Raw genomic sequence first — 27,272 nt, 5'->3', positions numbered from 1 at the left:
TGAGAGCATGTGGGGCTGAGAACAAGGCACATACAAGGCACAAATAACATTTGAATCCCACAGGTTAGTGGCAGTGTCCCCTTGGTTGCTCAGGAATTAGACCCAGCAACTAGTCCCAGCTTGAGGAGAGGCAAAGTGGGTAACCAGTCTGCTACAAAATGGTGTGAATTTCCTTCCTGCCTCTGGAGATGAGGAATCTATGGTGAGGTAGGGTGAGGGCTCTGGGTTAGGTGAGAGCCACGCCAGTCTTCAGGGAGGCTTCTGAGACCCACATCAACTCCCCAGAAACTGAGAAGGTACCACCATTGCCGGGGGCAGGGCAATGTGACAGAAAGAGCATGAGGCTTGAAGTCATAAGGCCTGAGTTTGATCCTGATTTCGCATGCACTGGCTGTGCATCTCTGGGTACACTTCTTTCCTGACCTGAACAGATGGAACGCTCCATCCCCTGGGCAGCCCTGCATAAATCCTGACCCAGATCACGGGTGGGGCAACCCCTGACACCTAGGATCTACTCCAGAAAGTGAGCTGCATAGAATACTCTTAGCGTCTTTAGCTCTTGCTTGTTGAGGGTTTGGTGGGGCTGACAAAGGAAGAGCCATTCAGGTTTTGCAATTTTTTCTACCTCAAGCCATCCTAGAGGAATTATTATTACTCTTATTCTCCTTTTTTGTGCCTTTCCAAGGGGGATTTTGCTATTGAATTTAATAAACTGTTAAAACACAGCAGTCACGAAGTTCCTGTCTTCTTCCTATCTGGAAGTCCTGTTTGTCTGCCCATGGGGAGGGAGTGAGGCCAGCTTGACCAAGCCCCATCAACACAGCCATGACGCTCACTGTGGGTTACACTGAGATGCTGGAGAATGCCCCACCAGCCAAATCCCTGGGAAAGGATGGGCCCTATGTCCAGGAATGGTCACCAGCAGCCTGGAAAGCCTTACAAAATCAACCAGAGTGCAATTCGCTGAAAAACTCCCTCGCCTCCAGCCTTGGGGGCCCTGCCTGAGTAGTGGGCTCCTTCTCAGCGGGCCTTTGAGCAGAACTTAACAGGTGGCAGAAGGCAATTCCAGATGCCAGGCTCCTCTCCCATGTTCCTTTGGCCACATTTGCTGGTTTTAATGACACGGAGCCGAGGCCTCCTTCCCTGCAGGCCAGATAGACTACGCCGACATGGAGGGGCCCCTCTGGTCACTTTCTGCTCCCATCTCAGCAGCTCCTAGCCGCTAATGAAAGCTTTTATCACTACAGGGCTGATGCCAGGAGTAGAAAGGACCGGCTGTGCGCCAGCCCTAGCGTGTGTGTGCCTGCGTGTTCGCACGCGTGTGCAGGGAGAGCTCAGAGGCGGTTGCAGCTTTGGCAAGATCAGGAGACCAGTAGCCGGGAACTGGCCTGCCCGAGGCTGTCACCACAAATTAAGTGGCTCACGTGCCACTTCCTGTGTCCCTTTCATTCCTGCAGCTCATAGATGAAAAACTACTTCCATGTTTTGGAGGCGGGAGGAGATTGAGGGAAGCCCATTCCCCACACCCCTCCCCCAGCCTTGTTCTGTCCTGAGAACATGGTATAAACTATTCTAGTCACAGGCAAGCTATTCAAATAAAATAGAACTTCAAGCCACACCGGGCTTGTTGAGACATTCAGGCGTCTAGGATGTGTGAAAGGCGGGGGAGGGGTGGAGACGGCCCCCTGCCACTCTCCCGTCCTATTTATTACCAGCAGCTGCAATGCTAGACACATCCCAGTGTGTCTCCCAGCCACAGCGGAGGCGAGCAGTTCTGACAGCAAGCGAGGGCAGGAAAGCCACCGCGAGGCTCCCCTCCCCAGTGGCGACTTTAATGATTTGAAATGGAGCTCAGCAAAATAAAAATAAAAATAAAATAAAATCAGAATATATCGTAAGTGGCGCCTCACTTTCCCGCAGGGAATAGCTGGTGGTAGGCTGGCGGGGCGGGGCTGGGCGTAAGTCTTTAAATATTCAAGCCCCTGGTGCAAGCCTGCAGGCCGTGGTGGATGCAGCCTGTGCACCAAGAGCAGACGGTGGAGAGAGGCGGCTGGCTGCGGTGCTGCAGGGGTCTGGAGGGAGGAGGCCGGAACTGGAAGGCTTCTGAGTGCTCTGGAAGCTGGTTGGCGCAAAAACACACCCTGGCTCTGTCTCCGTCGTCGGTGGGCACCTCACCCGGCTCCACGCGGGCTCTGAGAGGTGCTCTCCCAGCCCCTTCTGTCTCCACCACGTCTGTCTTTCCCCCGCCCTGTCATTTCCGCCCCCTTCTCTGACTCATCTTTCTAAAAAGCAAATTACACCACATTCTTTGGAGTCCCAAGTAATGGAGGAGAACTCTCAGCATGGCCTCAGAATGAATTCCGGTCACAACTGGCAAGGACGCCTATGGCCAGTCACTCTTAAGTTTCAATGTGCATCCAAATCACCAAGTGTGGGGTTTGAAAATGCAGGTCCCCGGGCCCCTGTCAGTTATGTCGTTCAGGAAGTCTGGGGTGGGTCCCAAGAATCTGCATTTGTCATGTTTTCCAAGTGACTGCAGCTGGAGAAACCTAGGCCTACTAGTTGGCTTACAGCTAGATTTTCAAGGAAAGGCATCGAAGGTGACACCAATTCCCCTATGGAATCCACTGATGACTGTGGGGTTTCCTGGAGTATTTTGAGCTATTCTGCAATTACTTCAACTCCCTGGTGGCCATGGACCAGGACTGTTAGGGTTTAGAGAAGATGCTCAGTGGTGGGTGTCAGCCTGGAGCTCAGCTCAGCCAGCCGCCTGTTCCCGTGGGCCCGCCCCTCATCAGAGACCTTCACCCCTGGCTCTATCCGGTGGCCACCTTCCTGCACTAGGGCCCCACAGCCATCGGAGGCCTCTTTAGGGCTGGGGGGTTAACCTCACACTGTCTCACGCAGCAATGCAACATCCGTTTCCCCGTCGCTGACATTCAGCCAGCCGGAGAGATGGAAATCAACTTCCTGCCTTCTGCATTTAGGATTCCAGTGAAATAGATGGCAGGGCTTACGAACCTGGAAATGCATATTTCTATTTTGGTCATTTATTTTTCTGATGAAAACATTTCCCCCAACGTTGGGAATTCAAAGGCCCATCAGCCTGAGGTGAATAGTCTGAAACCCGAATGCGAAATAACTGAGCTGATTGCGGACTGGACTCATTGCCTTCCCTTCACTCCTTGTGCTGAGCCAAGTTCTGGAAAAGGTCAGGAAATAGCAGAAACCGCCCAGAGCAAATGTGACTGGAGGAATAATAGAACAGGCCCGTAAAACAAAACACCTGTTTAAGCTATTGATCAACCCAAAGGATATTAGAGAAATGATGAAGTATTAGAAAAATATCAGTTTTACCTTGACATTTCTTTTTCTGAAATCAGCCTCATATTAAATCCAGTGAAGAATAAATTTAAAGAAGAAATGCTTTTAAGGATCCCCCTCACCTCTCAGATGGGCCAACCAAGTCTCCTCATTTAGATTTCCTCTTAAGAAGCCTCCCTTTCTACATGCTGCTCTGTGGCACCCGAGAAATATCAATGATGACTGAGTAATTCCATCATCTGAACCGGGGAGAGCGTGGTTTCTCAAATACAATTTAACATAATGAATCTATTTATTTGTGCCCTGACTTCTTCAAGAAAGGATTTAAGGTGGCTCACAGAGATACACAAAACCTAGTCAGATAACATAAACTAGGAGAGGGTAAGGAAGATGGGGTAAACGTAGAGTTATAAAATTGAACCAGGAGTAAGGCTGCTACAAACTACACATCATGAACCCCTATTTGCTTACTGGGTAAAGCCTCAGATTTAATCTGATCATTCTTATGATTTTAAAAAAATCATCGATACATCTTTTCCATTCTCCTTTTTTTTTTTTTTTTTTTTTTTTTTTTTATGTTTGTGGGTTTTTATTTCACAAAAAGCCTGGAGGGCTTGAATTTGCCTGTACCCCTAAGCAGGGGAAAGCTCTTTCCTGCATCTCTGCTGGTCGAAGCCCCACCTGCCTGGGATTGCTAGCAGCCCCTCAGAGGGGAAGAGAATCTGGTCAGTTTCACAATGCCCACTATTTCAAAGGGAACAAATTGCTCCAAGGGCACAGAGCTATTCCTGAAATGAAGCCAGAAAGGAGTTTCCCCTGTGAGTTTCCAGAAAGAGAGGACAGACCAAATCTAAACTCTGTGCTGGCTTCCTACGTGTGCAAGGTCAGTTGACGCAGTGCTTGGTGGGAGTGCAGAGAAGCACAGGCACGGCACGGCTCTCCAAGAGCATGGAGGCAGGTTTTTGGCTAAGTCCTCTTCCTCCTCCACCTTTCTCCTTTGCATAATTATACAGGGTACCAAAGACTGTCGGTTAACTATTGTAGTACCTACGTTGTGCCAGACCTTGTGATAAGCCCTTTACATATATTAACCTATTTAAGCCTCACCTCCTTGGGGTAGGCACTCTTACTGTCTCTACTTTCCAGGTGGGGAAACTGAGGCCCTGTGAGGCTATTAGCTGATCAAACAAATTGCACAGCCAGTCAGTGATGGAACCTGACTTGGACTTAGGTAGTTGATTCCAGAGTCCACGAGCTTAATCACTGGGCTCTGTTGGGGTCTAAGCACATCTCCTGGTCCCTAAAGAATGTGACCTTGTGTTAAGAATCATGCCACCTTCAGTCTTCACATGAAAGAGGTAACAGCTACACGAACCATTTGGTTAAGTGGCTCTGGAGGTACCTCACTGAATGCCACTGATGCCTTACAGAAATTTATGTAAGTCAAAGTTTTGATGTTCTATAATATTTAAAATGTATTATAAGAGACTGACATTTTAAAAAAGGATTCTGTAGAAAGTCACTGTTACCCTCCCCTGCTATGCCTTGGAAATATTTTTTGGTTTTGTTTAAATCAAGGTCCTACTGCAAATAGTTCAGTGAAACTGAGTATGGTGTTTAAGGTAAGATTCTCTGCAGATGGGACTTTACCATGTTGGTGGGTACTGTCTGCCGAGAAGTTGGCTCAAATGGCCCTCTTGTCCGCCTGCAAGAGAACAAGGAGCCCGACCATCAGGCTACGTTGCTCATCTGTGTGGGTTCATCTGGAAGTGCCCAGAGGTGGGAGGAGAAGGCAGAGAACTAGAGGAACACTGAGACTTGCCTCGCACGGAGAGTTCTTCATCGGTGCAGGAAACGTAGCGCTGGTCACCGTAGCACTTTCAGAGGTGGGGGCATCAGTGGTGCTGAGCAACAGGGCGTGGCCTGGGCAGAGAGGAAAAGAGTCAAAGACGCACCATCCTCGCGCACTGAAGGGCCTCGTGGTGCAGGGTTAACGGGCCCTGCACCGTGCTTCTCTAGCCTCGGGACATCTCTAAGGATACAGGTTTTCTGCCGCCTCTAATGGATAAGACAGCCTGCTGATCACTGTCTACAAAACTTGTCTCATGCAAAGGTTTTCATTCCAAATGGCCTGCAATGTCCCAGCACCATACATCTGGGCTACTGCATCCTTGATCTCCCAAGGTCACCAGCTTTAGCCCCTAGCCCGGGAGCAGCCTGAAGTATGCTGGACTCCCCCAGGCCCACCCCTGCCCCCTCATTTCCAGTCATGCCAGTGCTTTGCCCTCCAATGGTCTCTAAACCTTCACTGTCTTCTCCCCTCTCCGGAGCCCAGGTCATCCTGTGCCCCATGCCCTGACCAGGAAGACTCATTTATTGTTTTCTAAGCACTGACCTGCCTGAAAACCTGGCAGAACCTGAGCCCCAGCCCCACGTGGTGGCGGGAGGAAGCATCGGCAAACCTCCAGGAGTATTTTGTAGATGGTAGGTGCTACGGAGATGGGACCAGAGTGAGCTCACGACTTTTTAGGGCCCTCAGAGAACCCCAAGTAAGACTTCAGTCCTTCATTTCTATTTTTCTCTCTTAGCAAAGTCTTTATAGAGTTACTACCAGGTAACAAATTCAGGGGGGTCCAGAGCAGAGTACCTAGGCCAGGCCCGAAATCTTAGAAAGCACCCTGCCCATCCTTGAGGAAAAATCAACTTGGCTGGGGTTGTGTGACCCTGGAGAGAAAAGGCCTTTTGTGGTCGGTAGGTCATGAGGTCATATTTGTCTTCAAATATCTGAAGGGCTGCCTCTGTGGGAGAGGGCATAGTTCAGCTCAGTGGGGCTCCAGGAGACAGAAATCAGGGCCAATGAGTAGAATTTACAGAGGGGTGGGGCTCGACGAAGAAAAGCAGTGTTTGATTCTGACCTGTAAACAATGGAAAGGGCTACTTTCGGAGGCAGTGAGAGCCCTGTCCCTAGAGGTATTCAACAGGGCTGGACATTTCTTTGTTGCGGGTGCTGTCAGCGACTATCAGAGCAGAGATGTGAAGATCACGTCTAGCTTTGAGCTGTTTGTCTTCTCTGCTCCTACAGACAGGGGGCTGAGGAGGAGGCAGAGCGGTGAGGAGGCCGGGAGGGGAAGCTCTTGGCCTCCACCTCTGCGGAGGGCCCTGCAGCACTCCCCCGGGGTACAATAACTCAGCCTCCTTTTTAACGGGGCCCAAAGCCAACTCATTAGATGCAGCCAGCTCCGGGGACCGAGGACAGAACTGCACGGGCTCTGAGATTCTCAGTGGTTGATCTGGACCTTGTCTTCTCTCACATTTATCATTATTATTAATTCTAAAAGGAATCTGTAGGATGTATGATCTTTGCTTGGAAAGACAGAAATTTTGGTACAAGGGACTCTATCTCCACAAAGAGCAGGTAAATACAGGGGAGGGGAAGGGAGAGGAGGGGAAGAGAGAGAGACCCCCCCTGCCTGCCATCCTGCAGAGAGTGGGCCCCAGGCCTAGCCGTTGTGTACAGACCAAGGATAGGCCCATGGCTGGAAGGTCTGGCCTCTCCAGTAGCCCAGCTCTTGGAGATATGCCGGCCTCACAGACCTCCTCTGATCCCAAGGCCAGGCCAGTTCCTCTGATCCTGAGGTCAGTTCCTCCAGGCGTGGAGTCAGCCCAGCCCAGTGTGGGTGGCATCTCTTGGGTGTGTGGAGGCCCTCTGCCCCTCTGGCAGTCAAGCCGTGAGAGGACGGACTCTAATGAGGGGAGGGTGGGAGTTGCCAGCTTCAGCTGGATGCAGGGTGGGGCAGGGGGGTATGACTGAGGAAGGTGGGCCACAGGCAATGGTGTAGATATGGGGCAAGGTTCCCAGGGCACAGTTATGGGGCAAATGACACAAGGGCCTCCCTGAGCCTCAGCCTCCCCAGTCATAAAGAGGGCTACAGTTTTCTTTATCTCTCAAGGAGTTCTGTGCCTGATGCATAGCAGGTTTCAACAAACACTTGTTAAATGAATGGATTATTATTATTGTTGCTTTTATTCTTATTTTTCAGCTAATCCTTGATCAAAGTTCTCATTTTAAGGATCAAAAGGTGACATTAGCCTTGGCTTGATTTAATCTTTTTTTTTTTTTTTTTTTTTTTTTTTTTTTTGCGGTACGCAGGCCTCTCACTGCTGTGGCCTCTCCCGTCGCAGAGCACAGGCTCCGGACGCGCAGGCTCAGCGGCCATGGCTCATGGGCCCAGCCGCTCTGTGGCATGTGGGATCTTCCCAGACCAGGGCACGAACCCGCGTCCCCTACATCGGCAGGCGGACTCTCAACCACTGCGCCACCAGGGAAGCCCTGATATAATCATTCTAATGCTCAAGAGAGTGTGAAGAGGGAATTGTGTAGGTGCACCCCAGGGCAGGTCCTCGGGGGAGGCCCAGTGCCTCTGGGGTGGTGCCCCAAGTCTATTGTCTGGCCAGGTGGGCACCAGGGGAAGGGAAGAGAGGGTGGTACCTTGGTGGTCCTGGAACTGGGCATCCTTTAAGGTCCTGACTTGCCACTGGGGCGTTTGGGGTGACAGTGAGCTTTGGGTCCAGCCACAGAATCCATCCTCGAAGTTGCAGTAAAAGCCAGCAGGGAGTTTACCTTCAGGGAGAGCACAGGGGTACAGTCATTTCCAGGAGTGCTAAAGGCAAAATATGCCAACAGCAAGTAAAGTTAGCCAGGCATGACCATCCTCGTTAATGATAGCTCCCCAGCCAGACCCTCAGTGTCTAATCATGCTCATAGTGAAGAGAAGCCCAATCCCTAACTTGTACATGTGCTGGTTTATATTTTCTGATCTTCAGAAAATAATAATATGGGGTATTGCTAACCCAGTTTTATATATGCAAAAGCAGAGGCTCAGAGATGTTAAGCAACCTGACCAAGGTCACACAGCAATCAGGTAACCCAGCTGGGACTTGAACCCAGCTCTTCTGCTTTTAAATTCTGTGCTCTTTATACAGATCCACCATGAACATGATCCTAGAAAAGCCAGTGTGTAACTCACTGAAATACATTTCTACTGGCACAATGATAAGAATGTGGTGGTGGCAGTGGTAGTGTTGGCTGGGGGTTGGTTGGTTTGGGTCCTTCAAGTCACCCCTGTGTGCAGAGACACATATTGCTCAAAACTATCTATTTGCTCCCCTTTATTTTCCAACCCCCTTGCAGTTAAGTGAAGCCACATGGCTAGTTCTGGCCAATGACATGTGAGTGGAAATGTTGTGCATCTCCTGTGGATTGAGGCTGTGAAAAGCCCTGGTGTAATTTTCAGACTCTCTCTTCTGCTAAAGCAGCTAAGGAGAGTTCTCATTCCTGGGGGTGCTGCTGCATGATGGTGGCGCTTCTGCCAGCAGGAGAGATCCCATGGGGTAGAGGCCCCTCCCACCCCAACCCTTAGTGGACAGGTACCGTAAATGTTATGTTAAGCCACTGAAATCTGGGGATGGTTTATTACTGCCGCATAAACTAGCCTAACCTGACTAAGCAATCCCACTCCCTGGGGCCTCTTTATATCATCTGTTGGCTCAGCATAAAGGGCCCTGTTACGCTTTTCTCTACAGCAGCCTGACCTCGGGTCACAGTAAAGAGGCCACAGTCAGTTCTGGAGACCATATATTTCCCCACTGCCCACAGAAGGAGGAGGACAGGAGGAGAGGGGTAGAGAGAGCTCCCTTGCTCCAGTTTACTTGGAGAATGGCTGCAGGGCAGGCTCTCAGCCCCGAGGAGCTAGTGGGCCATTCCAGGCTACCCTGATAGTACCCAACAGCCCCAGCCAGGCCTGTCTCCACACAGCAGCTCTCAAGCCGGACCCCCCGCTCTCAGTGTCCTTCCTCTGTCTCAACCTTCTTGGCAGCAGCAGGCTGACAAAGACGGCCCTGCTGCTTCCTGGCTGTGACAGCACCTTAGTGAATTATTACTCATTTCTCCCTGATTCTCTGTGCATTTCACACAGAGGCAGAATTATAAATTAAAACGGGCTGTCACTGACTTTGAGCATCTCTTCCCATTTATACCCCCCGGAAGAAATCATCCCCCCCGCAAGTGCCGCATGTTCCCCCGATTAAAAATCCAAAAGCTAAGGAGATCTTTCTATTTTATTTTTTATGTCCCCCTCAAGGGGTCTCACATTCACTTCTTTAGCAAAAACGAACTGGTAGCTGGAAGTGACCTTCCACAAAGCGTCCTTCACACATGTGCTTTAAACTGTAGACGGTGATGGCAGATTCCAGCAGGCAATGGGCCCCTGGTAGAAGGAAGAGGCAGGGCTGAGCTGGGTCCTGCACGGCGTATCATTCCCTCCTTACCCTTTTAGGAGGTAGAGGCAGAGAACTTAGGCTGACTTATGGGCGTTGGTACCTCATCAGCACCGGACCCCTGGGCTCTGGTCCTGGCCTCACCGCTTTCCGCTCTGTGACCTCAGGTAAGTCACTTCCTTCCTCAGAGCCTCAGCCCCCTCATCTATACAGTGGGGTAAGATTGTTGTATATTCCACAGGGTTGTTTTGAGGACAAAGTAAGGGAGAGAGTGTGGAAACATTCTGCAAAAAGAGTTGAGCAAACATAGAGTGGCGGTGGCATTAATGATCATTCATACCCGGGACAGGGAAACTTATCAGCAGGGGAGAGGTTGAAACTGCCAACACTGCCCTGGGGGGCAGAGACAGGTCCCTCAGCTGCCTCTCTGGAAATGCCTATGCCTCCCGCTGGGACAGGAGTGAGGAAAGTCACTGGCACCCTCCACCTTCTGGAGGCCCGTCCTTGTCCCAGCTTGTCATAGGGTCCAGGGTGAGCTGGGACCGGAAGCCCCTTTCTTTTGGGCTGACTGAATACAAGGAGATGAGGTAGGCAAAAATAGTTAGGTCAACGGGCAATTTATGTGCCAATTAAAACCTTGAAGGGTGGGCAGGAGTGCTGAGAGGATTTCCAACACCGTAAGCACGTCAGGGCGTGCGCTCAGCAAGACCAGTCCTGAGGATGATGGTGGGGTGGGTACCAGCGCCAAGCCCTTGGCAGATCAGGCCGGGTTGGGGAAATTGCTGTGAAGTCCACCACTGAGCAGTGTTGGAGCCCAGTGTCGCATCTAAGGTGTCACCCCCTTTGACCACCTGCTCAGTGCTTGGCACATTGTAGGACCTAAATACTTATTTGCTGAATGAAACGGGAGTGGGTTCAGTCCCCTAACCCTTTGCCACTCAAAATGTGGTCCAGGCACCAGTCACATTTGCATCACCTGTGAAACTGTGAGACATGCAGAGTCTCAGGTCTCTCCTCCCTACTTCCCGACCTACTGAATCAGAATCTGCATTTTTAATGCTCTCCAGGTGACTCCTTTGTACCTTAATGTCTGAGAAGTGCTGCTCTAACCCACCCCCTTCTTGGGCTGCAGCCAGTTATTTTGTTGGCTGGATGGCCAAATCGGCTGTGTGTGGGTTAATCAATCCCAGAACATTTGGCATTTATGACACCTGATTCCACTCTAAAAGACACAAATTGATAGAGTCATAGATATGTGACCTTAGCAGCAGCTGCCAGGAGCTGCCAAGTATAAACTCCAGGCCAAATGACACTACTTCTTTTCCTTCCCGTGTGACAACTCTGTTAACATTTTTGATACATATGCGTTATACATTTCCTTGAAAATAGAGAGTCATGGGGAAAGTGCTAGAAGGAATACATCAAAATATTATGGTTATCTCTGAATGTCTGAGAGGGAGGATTATGGGCAATAATTATTTTCTCCTGTGTACTTTTTTGTTTTTGTTTTTGTTTTGTGGTACGTGGGCCTCTCACTGTCGTGGCCTCTCCCGTTGTGGAGCACAGGCTCCGGACGCGCAGGCTCAGCGGCCATGGCTCACGGGCCCAGCCGCTCTGCGGCATGTGGGATCCTCCCGGACCGGGACACGAACCTGTGTCCCCTGCATCGGCAGGTGGACTCTCAACCACTGCGCCACCAAGGACGCCCTCCTGTGTACTTTTTTGATTTTCCAAATGTTTTACAACCAACATGTTTTATTTTACAATAAAGAAATAAACTTTAAAAAACCCCTGTTTTTGCCTGATAGGAAAAGTAACCCTGCCAAACCGATAAGATTATTGAGTATGTGGAGGAGGATTGAGCTGCCTGCAATACCGAGCGAGTCAATGACCCATCCAGGGGATGAAGCGGGGCCACCTGACCCTTTTCTGGGGCACTGCATGCCATCGAGGCCATTGCTCAGGACACACAGGGAAACTTGAAGACACCCTTCAGTGGGTTACAGCATCCTGGGATGTAAACATGGATCGGCAATGTTTAATTAGAAAGAGAAGGTGTACGGTGTGTGGTGTGTGGGCTTGGAGGACGGTGTGTGAACGGATCGGATGGAGGAGGGCAAGGGCAGTACCACCTCCATTTCAGGTCCCCTACTTATCCCAGCCAGAAATGTCCCACAGGTTGAGTCTGACAATCTGAATGAAGCTCTAGTGTGTGCGTGTAATTCCTTCTAGGGAAAATGTGGGGAGCGGAGGCTGGGAGTTGACAGGATACAACCTACTTTTCCCCTCCAAATTCTAGCCATGGCAGTTTTTGGTTGAAAACTCTCGCTCAAGATTACTGACCCTCATGGGGGTTCCTTAGAAGACCTGGACATCCCCAACAGGCTTAAAGTGACCACTGCTCAGAGAAAATGTTCTAACAGGTTCCAGACCACCTGGGAAGGACCAAGTGAGGTCAAGAGCATTGTCCTTAATGCGTCATGGGCATCAGCGGGCATCATGTTCCAATTCATATTAGAAACGAGGAAAGTGAGGCCTAGAGCGTGGAGACGAATGATCTGAGTATCCCCCAGAAGAGCCCTGGACCTCCCCTGCCTTTTCCTGGTCCCTTCGTCCTGGGTAGATATGTAGCGAAGGCTGTGCTAGAAACTGCTGGAAACTCACGAAACAAGTGAATCTGGCTTGCAGTGATTAAGAGCATGGGCTTTGGAATCAGACTGGGTCTGAATCACTGCTCAGCCACTGGCTAACAGTCTGATCATGGACTGTTCTGGTCCCTCATCTGTAAGATGGGCATAATAGCATCACATAGGACCGTTGTGAGGGTGAAATAAGTTAACGCATGAAGAGTGTTTGGAGCAGCTCCTGGCATATAGAAAATACTCAATAATGTTAGCTGTTACTATTATTATTGTTGTTGTTATTTTCATGGGGATGGTTTCCAGAATCAACGTCAGTCAGTGTGGTGGGGAAAACAGCAAAAATGCCAGAGAGAGTGGGGTGCCCAAAAAAGGAAAAGGATATTTACTAAGAGTACTGCCAAGATCAGAGTGGCATAAAGATTGGAATAATCCTCCTTCTAATTGAACTTCCCTTCTATCAACCGATTTCTGTAGCAAAGAGCTCCATGGGGGTTTTCTTCAGGGCGGAGTGGTCATTCTGACAGCTGGTCAGAACAGCTTTTCAAGTGTGGCTGAAAAGCCTTCTGGGCTCCAGGCGCCTGCCTTCCTTACTGGAACCAGGTTGCCCTCGAGCTTGGAGTTGGCTCTGAAAATGCATTAATGGCAAGACCCGAAATTGTGGGAAAGTGCCCTAAGTCCACAATAATGGGCTGGATCCTGCAGGCTCTGAGCTCTAATCATGGCCCTGTTCCTGACATGCTGTGTGACCCTGAACAAATCAATTACCTTCTCTGTGCTTTCATTTTCCCAGTTGTAAACCAGGACATGGACTCCCTGACCTGTGTCTCAGCTGGGAAGTGGGTATCAAGATTTGGCCTTTAAAAAGGCCAAAGCAAAGTCACACAGCTCAGAGGCACTGCTGGAAATACTATAGAGACAAGTAACTAGAGAGACACACAGACAGGTCCCTGTCCAGGGCAACATGGGCAGGCCTAGCTTCCTCTTGGTCCATGTGTGTAGTGAGAGCTCCGAGAGGAAGCCAGGAGCAGAACAGTACGGAACAAGCAAAGGGCTTACCTGCACCTCTTTACTGAGTTTTATCTGAACAACCACTATTCCATGATTATTGGAAAACTTCATTGGAAAGTTCTGTACAAAAAGGACGATTTTCAAATTGAAAAATGGATTTCTTTGTAGCTTCATTTAAAAGGGAATAAATAAAACCTTTATTTCCCTAAGGGAAGATCCGTCCTCCAAAATACCTGGGGGACACTGTTACCTTCTTAAAAGCTATTTGGCAGGTCACAGCGTCTTGGGGCCGGTGTGTCTGAGGGGAGGGGCATTTGTTAGGCGTCCAAGCTCCACAGCACCCCAGGCTGCTGCATCCTTTCCCAACCACAACACCTTTGTTTCACTCCCTGCCCCGGTGTTGGATTTACAGCACTACAAGGACAGATGCCGTGTTACTTGTCCCTGCTCCAGGATCTAGTTTACTTTTTAGCTCATTATATATATGTTCTAGAAGCGTCCGTGGTTTCTCTGGAGAAAACTTCTAGAGTGTTTACTCCTTGCCAGGGAGCAGCTGAGAACACTGTCTTCAAGTGGAGGGAGCACTGGGCTGGGAGTCGAACTCTGCCCCTAACTACCAGTGAGACCTCAGCAACCTGTTTCCTCTAGGGAACCCAGGTTTCCCAACCCACTTATTCATTTTCATCAACAAAGAGTCAATGAGCATCTATGCTGTGCCAGAAATCGTTTGAGATCTTGGTATGGGGAACAGTACCAGGCCCACTCTGTCCACAGTGAGGCAGAGAGACATGGAAGCCACCTCCAGGAAATGTGATGGATGCACACCCACTAGGATAGCTAACATTAAAAGGCAGATAAATAGTAAGTTTTGCTGAGGATATGGAGAAATGGGAATCCTTACACAATAGTGGTGGGACTGTCCGATGGTATAGTCATTCTGGAAAACAGCTTGGAAGTTCCTCAAAATGTTAAATATAGAGTTACCATCCGACCCAGCAATTCTACTCCTAGGTAGGAAATTTCATTTCCAAGAGAAATGAAAACATCTGTCTACACAAAAACTCGTACACGAATGTTCACAGCAGCATTTTTCATAATAGCCAAAAAGTGGAAACAACCCAAATGCCCATCCAGTGATGAATGGATAAACAAAATGTGGTACAGCCATGCGATGCAATATTTTTTGGCGATACAAAGGAATGAAGTACTGATATTATGCTACAGCACGATGGGCCTCAAAAACATTATGCTAAGTGAAAGAAGTTAATCACAAAAGACGACATATTATATGAGTCAATTTATATGAAATGCCCATCCGTAGAAACAGTAAGTAGATTAGTGGTTACTTAGGGCTAGGCAGTGGGTGAGGGGGTCAGGGGGGTAGGGATTGGAGATAAATGAGGAGAGATTGCGAGGGGTTTATTTTTGGAGTGATAAAAATGTTCGGAAATTAGACTGTGGTGATGGTTGCACAGTTGTGACTACACTGAATCGTACACTTTAAACGAGTGAATTGTATGGTATGTAAATTATATCTTTAAAAAGCTGTTAAAAAGTAATGAATGTTACGGTGCACGGATTCCCGGGGGCGGGTTCCAGAGGGAGGAGAACCAACTGCACTTGTGGGAAATGGGTCAGAAGAGGCTTCCCAGAGGATTGACTCTTGAGGTGAGTCTTGAAGGAGCAGATGTGACTTAAGATGGGAAAGGGCATTCTGGGGAAGGGACAGGACACAAACAAAGCCAGGGAGGTGTGAGGGAGCTGAGAGGTGGTTTGATATGGCTGGCGCTGGGGTACATGGAAGGTTGGGGGAAGGAGGGAGGCAGGTGGGTGATGAAAGAAAGGCTTAAAACGTGATAGAGGTCCTGGTGTAGAGGGCTTCTCATGTCACGTTAGAGTTGGGCTTTAGTCTGTACCTTTTCTCTATGCATGAGGATGTTGAGAGCAAAACTTACAAGATCTTGCTCGGTTCTTAATTATATGCTGTTTCTAGACCATGGGTCTTAGCCCTGTCTTTTGAAGACTGTGGAGCTTTTGAAAGTTGCCACCAGAAGGACACAAGTGACGCTGGTTGTAAGGGAGGTCGTTCAAGCCTCAGATGGTGGGGGAAGGAGGGCACGCGGGCGTGGGTGGGCTGGGGCGGGTGGAGCAGCCCCGTCTACTCACCGCACAGCTGGCCCTCGTCTTCTCCCTGGGCACAGTCCCGGTGGAAGTCGCAGGCCTGCCCGAGCTGGAGGACTGTCCCGTTCCAGCAAGTGAAGGAACTCTGCAAGGCCATCTTGGAGCCCGGGGATGTTCCTGGAGAGCACACAGAGACACACGACACTGGTCAGCTTGGGTGGCCCCGTGGGAAGGCTGCGGTTCACATCTCATGGTCTGAGACAACCCCATTTTAATCTGGCCGAAACCAGGGTCAACACCAGGAGGCTAAGAGGAAGTCAAAGCCCTAACCCCCCAGCCCCCTGGCTGTGATGTGAGTAGTAGAGTGGCCTGAGGTTTGAGCCATGTTCCCCAACACTTTGGGGTCCTCCAACCCACGGCTGTAGTGTGCCAGGTGGACAGCTACAGGTGGAGTCTCATCTGCACACAGACAGCTTTCCCCTCAAGGTCAAATTTGGGGTACCAACAGGCATATCTGGTCCAGTATATCGTCCCCATGCTCTCAACCCCAGATTCCACCACTGGAGTGACTAAAACACACAGCACTTTCTGTTCTGAAATGAAAAGAACGCCATCGTAAGAGCAGGGCTCTGGGCCCTGGATCGGCTCCTCCATGAATGGCTGTGTGATGCTGACCTCGTCCCTTCTCTTTCTGGCCTCCTGTCTCCTCATCTACAAAAGGAGGGTTTTTGATGGTATTTCCAAGGTCTTTTCCAGTTCTGAAATTCTTAGATAAGTCATATTATCCAGTGGAGGAAGGGAGAGGGGGCAGTTTATAGCGAACATATCAGCAGATATTTGCTTTTGTATCAAGAATGATGAGTTATGATAATTTATTAACCTGTGACCTCAGAGAGCCAAGCTTCAGCTGGCCTGGCCCCGCCTGACTACTGAACAGGTCCCTTGCCTGGGGACCGCCTAGCAAGGGCCTGGCTGGTGTTTCTGACTGTGCCTCCTGATACCCAGCCTCGGTTGGTATGGGATGGGGGAGCCTCTAGCCCCTGTGGAGATGAGCAGGCAGGGCCCACCTGGGTTGACCTCCTATCCCCACCCCCAGGTCTGGCTGCCTTGCTCTCTGTCCTATTTCCTAGCTCTATTCCGATGGTAGCTGGTGCCTCAACAGCCTCCCCACCCCCATACTACCTATTTCAATGCTCAGCTGGGTGGTGGAGAGGATGAACCAGGACCCTCACGTGGCCAAGCCCCACAGCTTCTCTGGGCCTCACATGAGGGGTGGGCTTCTTTAACCCTGGTTGTGAAATTAGACTATTCTTTATTAAATTTTATTTTAATAAAACCTTACAGCTGATTGTGATGTGGGACTCTCCAGGTTAGATGATCTTTAAAATTCCATGATTTTCTGGTTCCCAGCAGCACTGAAACTAACATCAAGTCCAGGCTCTTTACTTCTAGAATCCCTCTTTATACATCAGCCCATCTGGTTCTGTAAAGAAGCCAGGCAAGTCTTAATAGTGTCCATTTCCTAAGTGGGGAAATGGAGTCAGAGTGGTTAAGTGACTTGCCTAAGGTCACATAGCTGATAAGTGGGATTTAGACCTAGCTTGTCGACTGCAAAGCTGGCCTCTCCATCTCTTGGGAGGGGGTGTTGGAGGTAGCCCTGGGCCCTCTTTCACAGGCTAGTCCAGATCAGGTTCAATTTTTCAGCTGATGGCGGATGGCTACCTGCCATTGTCAGACCAGCCTCCAGCCTGGCTGGGCGTTCTCAGTAGCTCCTGGGCATGGGAAACACAGGACCTTCTTCCTTCAGGGAATCACATCCAAACCCTTTAACCTGTTCTTAAAGGTCCTTTGTGATGTGGGCCCAAATTTCCTTTCATGTCTCACCTCTCTCTGTCTCTCCCCGTAAACGCTGTGCTCTAGACCCATCTGGCATTGGTTCATTGCAACCTGGCGCTAGAACACACGTGTATGCTCCCATCTTCTCCACTAAGCTGCTTGAGTCTCTGTGTGTTCCCAGCCCTAGCCAGTGCCTGGCCCCTGGGAGGGTTCACAAAAACCCTGCACATTAGGTTATGCTTCTGTGGCTGGCTGAATAATGCCGTGCCCCTCCACCTGCCCCAATACCCATATCCTAATCCCCCAAACCTGTGAATATGTTACTTTATGTGGTGAAAGGGACTACTGGTGTGATCAAGTTAAGGATCATTAGGTGGGAGATTATCCTGATTATCCAGGCGGGCCCAATATAATCACAGGGTTCCGATAAGAGGGTGACAAGAAAGTCAAAGTACGAAGTAGACCTGGTGATAGCAGCAAGAGTTTGGAGTAATGTGAGGAAGAGGTCAACGTATTTAGGATAATAAGAAAAATTCTCCTTCACTTCTGCTTGGTGATTTCTAGTTTCCAAAGTATTTTTTCTTATGCCTTATACATGATCATGAAATACAGTTAGGACCTTATGGCCCTCATTCCCAGCCCGACCAAAGAAAACATGAGCCAAGTAAAATGCCTGTAAAGACTTCCTCAACTTGGAAACAAATGTAAGCTGTGTCCTGTTTTATTCACACCTTCTGATTAGGCCTTGTGTCTCATCGTGTGTTTTCACGAACACATGCACGTTTCATATACCAGTTACTTGTCATTCTCCAAAGAGCTTTTACTTTTACAGTTTCTTTTACTTTCCTTCACTTGAAAAATATATGCCTATTGTCTAAAGTTCAAAACCAGGGTAAAAATCAACAAAACAATGCCCAGAATCCCACTATCCAGTGGCCATCATTTTTTACATCTCGGTAGATTTCTCTTTCATTTTTTTTGGCCTATGCTTTAAAAGTGTGTATAGTTGTGTCATATATGTATGTTGCTTAAATTAAGTAAGATTCTATCACAAGCTTTTCCAAGGGCTTAAAAAGTCCTCATAAGAATACTTTTTAATGGCTATAATACTATGTGATATGTACCATAATTTATTTCAACATCAGTCAATGACTGGATTGTTAGATTGTTTATAATAACACTTTGAAGAGTATCTTTGAGCATAAACGTTCGCCTGCTTTTCAGATTATTTTCATAGGATAGATTCCCAGAAGTGGAATTACTGAATCAAAGGGTATAAACATTTTAAAGGCCCTTGATACATATTGCCAAATTGCTTTCTAGAAGTTAATCCAATTTACACTCTCACCAGCTGTGTTCATACATGCATGTTCCTCTTACTACATCCTGGCCAACCCTGAATATTATCATTATTTTTAACTAAAAGTATGTCCCTGCTGTTTTATTTGTGTTTCTTTGATTGCGAGGGTGAATATTTTTTTCCGCGTGTTATTAGCTTTATTTTACTCTGATTTTTAGGGAATTGCCCATTTCCTTTTGTCAATTTATCTGTTAGGGTATTCATGTTTTCCTACTGAGTTGTATGAGATTATTAATAAGGATGTGAAACTATTTATTACATGCTCCACATTTTCCCCCAGTATTTTATGTGTATTTTCATTCTGTTTATGATATCTAGAAGTTTAAAATTTGTACATAATCCAAACCTATAAATATTTTCTTTGGTGATTTCTTCTTCTTCTTTTGTGCCTTAGAGAATTTGTTCCATGTGAGGTTGGCAGGTAATGTGTGGGTTGCCTTTCGTAGTCTTTGGTTTGCTCTCTCATGGCTAAGGTTGCCCTCTCATCAGGGAATGTCTTCTACCAACTCCTCCTCTTTCAGCAATGGGGATACAGATCTCACCCCCCTCATCTGTGACATTTTCATGGATTCTCCCATTCTTTCCCCATCCATGGACTGTCCTTTCCCCTGGGCTACCATAGCACATTACTTCTTCTTGCACTTAACTTGGCAGACGTTCTGCTGTTATATTATAATCAGCCGTTTGGATGCCTGTCTTCCTCACCTAACTCTAAGTGACTTGAAGGGAGGGATCAAGTCTTATCTTCATGAATCTATAACAGTACCTTGTATAGAGGTCTCCCCACCCCAATATTTGGGACTTGAACTTCACTATGTATTATCCATTGAAGCTATCATCATGCCTATTTTATAGTTGAGAATACAAAGGCTCAGAGTGGTTACGTGGGTTGCTGGAGAGATTGGTGGAAACCTACATTTTCACATCTTGTTCTCTATCCTTTGTACCGTGTCTGTCTATGGGGTCCCCCTTCCCCGGTGATGAGTGTCCTCAGGAGTGGTGATAATGGATATGAAAGGGCAGGGAGTGAGTATCCCTGCCCTTTACTCCCAGACCTGGACAAAGAAGGGGTCCAGTCGCGGGAGGGTCATGCTGCTTCCACTCTCTGGATGCCCCAGTGTGTATCCCCAGGACCTCTCTGTTGCACAGCCACAGCCCAGAGAAGCCAGCCCCTTAGGCCCTGCTTCTATGCTCCTCCCCACCTCCTCTCCCTGGCTGGAGACGTACAGCCTCCTCCATACCACAGGGAACTTTATGCTTGTGAGAGATTCAATTAGATGGATGCCTAGTGCTCTGATCTCTTCTACCAGCCCAAACTCAAACCTAATGAAGCACCACAAAAAACAACTGCTCTGTCTTCTCCAGTTCTTTTTTTAATGGGGCCCATAAATTCCAAGGAGGAAAGTACCCTTGGTGAATGGTTTTAATCAAAGGCCTGAGTTTCTGAAACAGCATCCTTTCTGTGATTGTGAAATGATTGTTCTGGCTTGTGGAATAGGGTAACCTGAGGCCCTGGATGGTCACAGCCTGCTCCGATGCAGCAAGGAAGGGGCGGAGCTTAGACAAGAAGATCCAGCACCCACTTTCTGCTGGCACATCCTGATGCCTTCCAGCCACGAGTGCCTGATTCCTGGAAACCACTGAAACACCAAATGCCCTAATCACAGAATGATTAGGGAGAGCTAAAATCAAGCCACTCTAGGGAGAACTGGTGCCTGTGGATCTTTTGTTAGCAAGGGTCTTCTGTGTGGAAATGTATTTATTACCTTTGAAAAGGTAGTTCTTCCCAGTATAACAATATAAGTTACTGGGGGTAGTAAACTGTCATCATTCCTTACCTTTGTATAGCACTGTAAGAGCTTACAACGTGCCTTCCTAATCCTTCTCTCTTTCAACCTCATAAAAAACTGGTAGAATAGTTATTATTATTCCCATTTGACTAATCAGAAGACTGAGGATTCAAGAGATTAAATAATGGAGAGAGAAATGCTTTCTAAACAGTAAGGCACTACACAATGCAGCCAATTACTTGCTAGGGGCTTTGCCTGAGGTCTCACAGCTAGTAAACCACAGGGAAGGCCCAGAACCTGGTCAGATGATCCCGGGTGGGGTTCTTCTCCCATCACTTGGATTAGACTGCCTTCTGGAGCAGCACCCTGACAGCCCAGCAAGTCACTTGGGAAGTCAGAAATACTGTTGATGTTCAGGGCCCACCTGGACCAATGAAACCAGTATCTTTGGAGGACGGGCCCTTGGCACTGGTGGTTTTAAAAGCTCCGGGGATGATTTTCATGAGCATAAGGTTGAGAACCACTTCCTTGGAGGGCTGGCGGATTTGCCCCTGAGCACCTGTGTGTCTTAGGTGGGTCTTTTACCTCTTGGGTTCTCCACTGCCCCCTGGTACAATGAGGGGGTGGCCTCGAACCCAAACTCCAAGACCCCTTCCATCTTCGACATCCTGATTCTGGGGTTCTGAGCAATGGTTGTTGGTGGCTCTCTGTTTATAGGGTTGACCTGATATAGTTTGTGTCATCTTCATTAATGCTGACCATTTAATGACTTCCTTGGAGCCTGCTGCCAAGTCACTCAGCCCGCAAGCTTCCCCTGGTTTCCTCATGCTGGCTTTTCCTGTCTCAGTCATCTGTCATTTGCATCCTGGAACACCTCTCCTGAAACAGCATGCCACTTGCTTGCCCATTTATCTCCTCTGGGTGCAGTAGGAATCAGTTCAGATTTGCACCTGAGACACGTGTGGCCCGGGTCAGGTTACATGAACCGCTGTTTGACACCATGGGTGACTCATTGGGTTCACTTGCTGGGAGTGATTCCTTCTCCCAAATTGCGCATTCGAAACAGAATCCCACACATACTCCCCTCCTTCAATCATGTCTTGGAGATTTGATGCTACAAAATCTACACAACTCTCCTAACTCAAATTTCTTTTTTTAAACAAATGTCAAATTTTAGGGCACTTAATTAATTTTTAATTATGGTGATTTATGTGGCATTAAAAAAGGCACATTGATATCAGCTTTCAGGCCATCTCCCACCTGCTTGCTCTTGCCTAACTGATGACACTCATTAAAGGGGGGAAAATTGAGTGCTGCATCAGTGAGAAGGGGGTCTTGCTCTTAAATTAGAGAGAAGGGGAGATGACTTGTGGGAGGAGGCTGACTTCCACAGCATGGGGAGGTCAGGGGTGGGGCTAGAGCCCAGAGGCTGGGCCAGGCTCCCAGTGGAAACTTACTGTTTCGCGGGATGAGGCGAATCAGGTGCTCAAGGGTAAACAAGCCCAGAGACATGAAAATGGATGGTGACATGATGAGGACATAGCCACAGTGCTCACAGGCTAACAGCCGCCGCCTCTGCGCTGACGTTAATGGGGATGTTGGAAGGTCTGAGAACTGTGTAAATTAAGCCTGGCAGAGACCAGTCCTGCTGAGGGCTTTGGCCTCATAAATTGTAGTGTGGACAACCTCATTAAAGAACTGGCATCTTGGGTTCCTACTCAAAATATAAATCGGTGAGGAGAGGGCCCGGCTACAGAGGGCCCAGCGGGCTGGGTGAGGAAGTGCTGTGCTGGAAGTCTGGAGAGCTGGTTCGAGGCCTCGCCTTTTGCCACGAGGCCTCTGGGGCCATGAGCAGGTCACTCCTCCAGGCCTCGGTTGCCTTGTTTGTAGACTCTCCGCAGCCAGCCACTCACATTGACCACGGGCTTAGGCTACTGCCTTGATGGTGCATCTGTAGACCCTCTGCATCAGTCACGTGGAGCTTGGAAATCAGGCTGCTTCCGGGGCCCCACTGAAGACCTACAGAGTCAGAACATCTTGGGGGGACTCTGGATTCAGCGTGTTCCACAAGCTCCCTGGGTGAAAACTGGGTGCACCAAAATCTGAGGACCTCTAGTGTTAGGGAAATTAATGGATCTTCAGTTCCTTCTCCCCTTGGAAGAATCCCAAGCCTTCCAGCAGCACTTCTCTTTCACCGTGACAATTCCTTCCTTGGTCCGGAGTTGTCAGAATTCCTTTCATGCCTAGATTCCATTTCTGTTATGACTCCAGCAGGCCCACGGCACCACTTTGTTAGTTTGTGTTGAAGAGACCCCTAAGGTGCAGAGAAACTAACACTAGCTCCCAGTCTTCTCTTCTGCTAGCTAGTGGTGTGAGCCCTGACACAGCCCACAGGCTTCTCTCTTCTGTAAGTTGGAAAGGCTATCTAATTTACGGGATTTTTGTGAGGATCAAATGACATTGGGTACATAAAACAGTATGTGGGGTTCTTATGAGCTAATTTTAGAGAGTGTCCCAAGGAGTTTGGGAGAATTGGCCATGGAGGTTGGGTGGGAAGTGGTCAATGGAGGGGTTGGACAGGCCAAATTTTGGGGACAGAGAGCACCTTTGGGGATCCCTCACCTCGCACAGTAGAGGTGACGATCTACAGGGCCAGACCTTTTCAGCAAAGCAGTGGCAGAAACAAACCCAATAGTAATTTGCAACATAAATAATAGCTATGAAGAGTAATTGCAATGACGAATTTTTGAGATTATTTGTCTCTGGAGTCACACCTACCCCCAGAGTTAGCTTTCTGAGCCCAGCTCCTTTCGGGTCCAAATCCAAACCTTTGCTGGTTTCCACGGGATTCAGTCCAAATTGAGGTTTAGCACACCCGGAACAGCCCGCTTTCTCAGATCTCTGTGTTCCTTTGCATCTTCAGCTAAAGATCATGACTTGCAGTTTTTTGAACAGGCAGCCACGGCTTCAGCCTCTGTGTAAGCCGACTGGGTGGGCTAGAATCATCTTCTCCATCTGAGCCACTCCTCCTAACGCAGATGTAACTTTCCCCGGCTGCTCGTTCTTCTCTCTTGAAGGACGACATGTGCCTCCCTCTGGGGTGCTCCGGCAATTGCTATACACCTGTAACTGTGAACTCATCTCTCCCATTAGGCAACTATGTCTGCATTGCTAGCTTCTCCCACTAAATTCTAAATTCTTTGAGGCAGAACTTATTTTATCTTATTTTATCCGCCGCACTTATTTTATCTCCTGGAGAGTGCCTGGCACATGGCAAGCGCTAATGAATGTATGTTCAAGAAGTACAAAATAGATCACCAAGTTTAAGTAGAAGAACAGGGTGAGGTAGAATTTCCTTGCATTCTGGAAACTGCTAATTCCTTTAGGTTATACTGTAGCAATTCCACACACACATCCCCCCTCAGCCAAATCCCATTCGAGCTTACAATTATTGAACGACTATGTTCAGAGCTTCTACTAAGAGCCTGGGGTTAGAGTAGTGAACAGAGTGTGACATGGGTGACCTAGTTTGATAGGTGGGCCATGGTAGCCCTCTCTGGGGAGGGGATATTTGAGCTGATACCGAAGACTAAGAGAAGTCAGCCGTGTGAAAAGGCTGTGGAGGAGGAGGAAGTGCATTGCCGGCGGCGGGAAATGACGCTAGTGATCTAGGAACAGAGCAAAGGCCAGTGGGGCTCAAAAAGTCACAAAGGGTTGGGTCATGAAGAGCCACTGGGGAGGAAGGCAGAGGCCAAGTCGGGCAGGATCTTGCAGGTTGTGAGGAGGGGTGTGAATTTTGCTTAAGGGGTTTAGGCAAGAGACTGAAAATAATGTCATTGATTTTTAAGGAGGTCATTCTGAGCGATTTAGGGAGAATGGATTAGAGAGGGCTATAGAAGTGGGAAAACCAGTTCATAGACCATTGTAAGCAACCAAGCCGGTGATGAAGGCAACTTGCTTGAGCCTGCTGGTGGTAGAGCTGGTAAGAAGTGAGTGACAGTGAGCTTCGTGTTGGAGGTGACCCTGACAGGACAGGCTGACGGCCTGGAGGTGAGGCTGAGGGAGAGGGGACATCAAGGATGGTGCTAGGGTGAAAGCATGGCTGCCCGCTGACGTGACAGAGCTGGTTTCAAAATCCCAGTTCCTCAGGGTCGGTCTCCATATAAACTTATGAAGAACCACAAGGATTCCTGCAGGCCATCAGTAGGAAAGCAGTATGTATTTCATTTCTGTGGTTGAGCTCTCCTAAGAAATTAAAAATTTTCTCTTTGTAGCCTCAATACCCCTTGATTTTGTTGCATGGTCCTTTCCCCAAGGTTTCTCTATGCGACATTTATCTTCATTGCTTTGCTGAAAAGACAAAGCAATAATTTTATTTTTAATGTTATAAATGACCTCGGTGCACATTTACCATTAATCTCCCTGAAAAGCGATGACATTTAACCATTCTGCACCACAGCTCCCCATATACTATGTCATTTTCTCCTCTTGTTTGTTCAGTAAACAATGAACAATTCCAGTTGCACCTTGGAGAATTAATACTAATCACAAACAAATTACATCTACAACTGAGACCACTGGAGGGACTATACGCAGATTACACAGTGGAGAAGGCGGCTTGGGCTGGACAGCAAGGGAGACCAGGGGTCACTCAGACTGCAGGAGTAGAGACAGGAGTGCTGACTGCGGGAGTGTGGTCCCGCGAGGCACCTCCACAGAAGCGAGTCTGGTAGATTCGACTTCTTGAAGACAGATGGGAGGTCACCTTGCCTCCATTCCATCCATGGAAGCCATGGTGGAAGGAACGGCTGCTTGATGAAGAGACAAGGTAGCCATTGGGTGCTGATGCAGATATCAATCACGATGAGAATAACTACCACCCTCACCATTCACTGAGTGCTTATCATCTTCTAGTGACTCTATTAAAGGCTTTCTATGCATTGTTTTATTTAGACCTACAGCAACTCTATGAAGTAGTTATTATCTCCCATTTACTGAGAAGGAAACTGGGACCCAAGGTCAAAGAGACAGATTTTATGTCGACCTGACTCTGAAGCCCACTATATTAATCAATATGCTAGACCTACCAGGTGGAAAAGGCCATGTTAGAAGCCCCAGAAATAAACACGAGGGAGGCTAGCGAACTGCAAGCAAGTGGAGTGCCAGAAAGAAAAGGAGCAGTAGGGTGGAGACAGAGGCCCCATAGTCTTGGGACTGCGGAGGGGTGGAGGGTGAGGCTGGCTCACATTCTGGACTGGCTTCCGGCCCCTCAAGTGCTGGTCAAATGTTTTTAGGGGAGCCATGGACCAGGTAGGTGCTAAGGCAGGCTCCAGGCATAGGGGAATAAGATAGGACTTGAATATCAGAATGCATAGTTTATCCCCTGGGCTGGACAAAAATCTCATCTCTATCAGAGGCTTTTGGGGTCAAAGGAGATAGCTATGGAAAAGTACTCTGTAAACTAGTGAGTGTAGCAAATGATTAAGATTTTATTTTTATTATGAACCACCTGACATTCCCATAGGATCTCACCGAAGCCACAAGAGGCTCACTCCTCACCTCCTTTGTCTTTACTGAAATGTTACCTTCTCAGTGAGGCTTTCCCTGGTGACCTTATCTAAAATCTCTCCCCTGACCCCACCCTAGACATTTCCTGTCTCCCTTCCCTGCTGTATTGTTTCTCCTTGCTACTTACAGTTGGGCAATATACATTTTCCTTGTTAGTTTTGTTGATAGTCTTTCTCCTCCACTAGCATTAAGAGGATGGAGAGCTTAGTCTGTGTTTTCACTGCTGAATTCCCAGTTCCTAGAACAGTGCCTGGCATATAGTGGGCTCTCAACAATAAAAGTTTGTTAGAAGAATAGGTTATATACGCTCTTCAGTAAATAACTTTGGGCAGTGGTTTCAGAAGCCGGACTTATGTTTTACTCACAATTTAGAATTCTTTTTTTTTTTTTTTTGGTGTTACACGGGCCTCTCACTGTTGTGGCCTCTCCCGTTGCAGAGCACAGGCTCCGGACGCGCAGGCTCAGCGGTCATGGCTCACGGGCCCAGCCACTCCGTGGCATGTGGGATCCTCCTGGACCGGGGCACAGACCTGTGTCCCTTGCATCGGCAGGAGGACTCTCAACAACTGCGCCACTAGGGAAGCCCTAGAATTCGTATTTTTGAGAAAAGGCAATTCACTGAGGAGGACTTCATGTAGTCCCAAGCCCCATGGCTCCCTGTATACATAGCTGGGATTTGTCTATATAAAAACCAAATCATGTAAGAGGCTCACGGCAGTGATTGTGGCCTGCTCTGTCTAAAGACCTCACTCAGTGCTGCCAACCCAGTTCAGGATGATGGCTGCACACTCACATGTACAGTGAAGCACTAACTGGGGAAGGCGGGCTGTTGAGGAAGCTGCAGCAGGCATGGGCTGCTGGGACCTTGCCACACGGGTTGGGAGGAAAGAAGTGATGGCCGATTCACAGTAAGTAGTGAGAGGCTGAGACACTGTCAGAAAGTACTTTCCATTCCAGGCTCAAAACTAAGAGGGAGGCTGGGACCAGGCCCCAAGCTATGAATGTTCAGTGGTCCAGTCAGAGTCAAGATGAAGCAAAGCTTTCCTTGGAGGAAATGTGAAGAGCTTCTGTGTTATTCATTTAGATAGGCAAAGAAATCTGGAAAGGGGGTAGAGTCTCCTATGAAAAGATCAAGGTCACTTGCTTTGTCTAGGAGTCAAGAATCTCTACATTTTTTGGTTTTTAGTTCTCTTCTAAGACTGTCATGTTGGGGTCTGACCTTCTCAGAACCACAAAATTGGGAGAAATCTAATGAAGAAGGAAAGCTGGATGACGGGCAGGGAAGAAGGTTAAAAAAATAATAATAAGAAGAAATAATATTCAACGGGTACCTACTACGGACCAGCC

At 48.4% G+C, this 27,272-nt stretch overlaps 1 protein-coding gene across 1 annotated transcript in view; it reads right to left on the bottom strand.

The window, feature by feature from the left end:
• The window catches only part of ALK (ALK receptor tyrosine kinase), a 202,644-nt gene that overhangs the window by 126,452 nt on the left and 48,920 nt on the right, over window positions 1-27,272 (bottom strand). Inside the window, exons 2-4 of the mRNA XM_059078666.2 lie at window positions 15,417-15,548; window positions 7,814-7,945; window positions 5,147-5,247 (exon numbers count right to left, since the gene is read on the bottom strand). Of these exons, the coding sequence (XP_058934649.2) occupies window positions 5,147-5,247; window positions 7,814-7,945; window positions 15,417-15,528 (345 nt within the window). The 5' untranslated portion in view covers window positions 15,529-15,548. The remainder of the gene's footprint in view (window positions 1-5,146; window positions 5,248-7,813; window positions 7,946-15,416; window positions 15,549-27,272) is intronic.

This window comes from Kogia breviceps, chromosome 11 (assembly GCF_026419965.1).
Source record: "Kogia breviceps isolate mKogBre1 chromosome 11, mKogBre1 haplotype 1, whole genome shotgun sequence".
Taxonomy (NCBI): domain Eukaryota; kingdom Metazoa; phylum Chordata; class Mammalia; order Artiodactyla; family Physeteridae; genus Kogia; species Kogia breviceps.
Note: the sequence above shows the minus strand (reverse complement) of the source record. Positions and strands in the feature narration are given on the sequence as shown.